This window comes from Nannospalax galili, unplaced genomic scaffold (assembly GCF_000622305.1).
Source record: "Nannospalax galili isolate Female #2095 unplaced genomic scaffold, S.galili_v1.0 scaffold1544, whole genome shotgun sequence".
Classification (NCBI taxonomy): domain Eukaryota; kingdom Metazoa; phylum Chordata; class Mammalia; order Rodentia; family Spalacidae; genus Nannospalax; species Nannospalax galili.
The window spans coordinates 166,498-168,797 of record NW_008350569.1 but is presented as its reverse complement, the minus strand read 5'-3'; the positions used below and the strand labels follow the sequence as shown (position 1 = coordinate 168,797).

General features: G+C 39.0%; 1 protein-coding gene across 1 annotated transcript; it reads left to right on the top strand.

Annotated features, from left to right (window-relative positions):
* The first annotated feature begins 1,075 nt into the window (after positions 1-1,075).
* On the top strand, positions 1,076-2,056 carry LOC103745860 (olfactory receptor 10A3-like). The gene has a single exon (XM_008847868.1). It carries the CDS (start codon positions 1,076-1,078, stop codon positions 2,054-2,056), a length of 981 nt encoding a protein of 326 aa, XP_008846090.1.
* Positions 2,057-2,300: the final 244 nt, after the last annotated feature.

The following is a 2,300-nucleotide window of genomic DNA, read 5'->3' as shown; positions in this document are numbered from 1 at the left end:
TGCACTTGTAGGTGGTTGTGTTTTTATATATGGTAGTATAATGCAAGTCGGTAATAAGAGGGGAACTAGAGCAGGAGTATGAGACAGAGTTCTGGGGTCGGGACCTACATTTTATGTAGCATAGTGGTCCAGGGTTACGGCTGTTTCAGGTAGTGCTTAGCTTTTCTTCATTTTTGGATTCTAATGTGTTTATGACCATACAGAGCCTAGAAAATATTAAGTAATCAAAGGTTATAGAGTATGTTTTAATGAACTCCTAGATGGAGCAGAGACTGGAGAGAGGCCAGAGACTAGACAGGAGTGGAAACTGTCAAATTAAAGTTTTATGGTGACTCTCAAAGGGCATTTTCTTAAGTTATTATGGTTTCAAGGATGGACATTGGATATTTCACTCTCAGAATATCACATCTGGGCACAGTCCAATAGAATTGGGAAGTTCTAATTTTGGGTAGAGATCTATAAGCCTGAAACTCATTAAAAGAGAGGTCTCACTAAATATAGGTACATTTCAAATATAGGCCCATGGGCCTTAACTATGTTGTATCGAAGCCTATAGCTTTCACAAATAGTCTATTTTTCATTTTGAATGTAAAAAAATATTTTCAATAGACATATGCACATTTTTAAAAATTGAAATATCAGATTATTACAAAAATTTTGTGGGAAGTGTTTAAAATCTACATGCTATTTTATATTTTTTCTCTTGGTCTCAAATTTTATATTTACCTGCAATTAAGTAAAATAAAGTGCTTTTATAACAATGGTTTGGGACCAGAGCTAGAATTATATAATATATATATTTACTTTAAAACGTGTTTAGCTTTCAAATTACATAGCATTCAACATGCAATAAAAATTGACCAGTATTTTATATATATTTCAGATTATGATTTTTAAGCCAGAATTCTTTGTTTCCTCCTTTATATTGGAAAGACTGACTAAAACAAGTGTTTGGCCATTCTCTAAGTGATCGATGGAAAGTTTTGTGAGAATGGCCCCTTCTTTTCCTGGTCTGCCAGAACTCCTGGGGTGAATGCAGGCTGTAGCCGTGGGACTATGACTTCATTCTTACATGATGCCCCCAAGAACAACACAGGGCTCCACTTCCACAGTGAGGAGGCAGAATGACAGCTCTGTGGTAGAATTTATCCTTTTGGGGTTTTCTAACTTTCCTGAACTCCAAGCACACATGTTTGGGGCTTTCCTGGTTATTTATCTGGTGACCCTGATGGGAAATGCCCTCATTATCTCTGTCATCCTCCTAGACCAGAGCCTCCACATCCCCATGTACCTGTTTCTGCAGAACTTGTCTGTTGTGGAAGCAAGCTTCAGTACAACCATCACACCTGAAATGCTAGTGGTCCTGTCCACTGAGAAAACAACCATTTCCTTTGGATGCTGTTTTGCACAGATGTATTTCATCATTCTTTTTGGTGGGACTGAATGCTTTCTCCTGGGGGCGATGGCTTATGATCGATTTGCTGCAATCTGCCATCCTCTGTCCTACCCAGTGATTATGAACCAAAGGGTTTTTATGAAATTAGTGATGTTGTCGTGGGTCTCATGGATCATGGTGGCTACTGTGCAGACCACCTGGGTGTTTAGTTTTCCCTTTTGTGGCTCCAAAGACATTAATCATCTCTTCTGTGAGACACCCCCAGTACTGGAACTTGTGTGTGCAGACACCTTCCTGTTTGAAATCTACGCCTTCACAGGCACCATTCTGATCATTTTGATGCCCTTTTTGTTGATCCTCTTGTCTTACATTCGCATCCTCTTTGCCATCCTGAAGATGTCTTCCACTACCGGGAGGCAGAAGGCCTTTTCCACATGTGCCTCTCATCTCACATCTGTCACGCTCTTCTTTGGCACAGGCTGTATGACTTATCTACAGCCCAAATCCAGGTATTCACCTGACACCAAGAAACTGATGTCATTGGCTTACACACTGCTGACCCCCCTGCTGAATCCACTTATCTACAGCTTGAGAAACAATGAGATGAAAAGAGCTGTCATGAAATTATGGCGAAGAAAAATGACTCTACACACAGCTTGACGTGTTGAGAAGCATGGTGTTTGGATGCCATGTAGTTGAACTCTGTATGAATTTAGAAAATGGTGAAAATAGATTTCTTGGTAAGAATAGGTTTTTTTTTCTTGATATCTCCATATTTGGGAACATATGTTATTTTACTCTTTTTGTGCTTCATTCCATTGTTTTTAAGAGGAGTATAAACTTCATAACATGATACAATAGATTATTGATCCACTTCTCTACTATTGACATACAGTCATGTAGA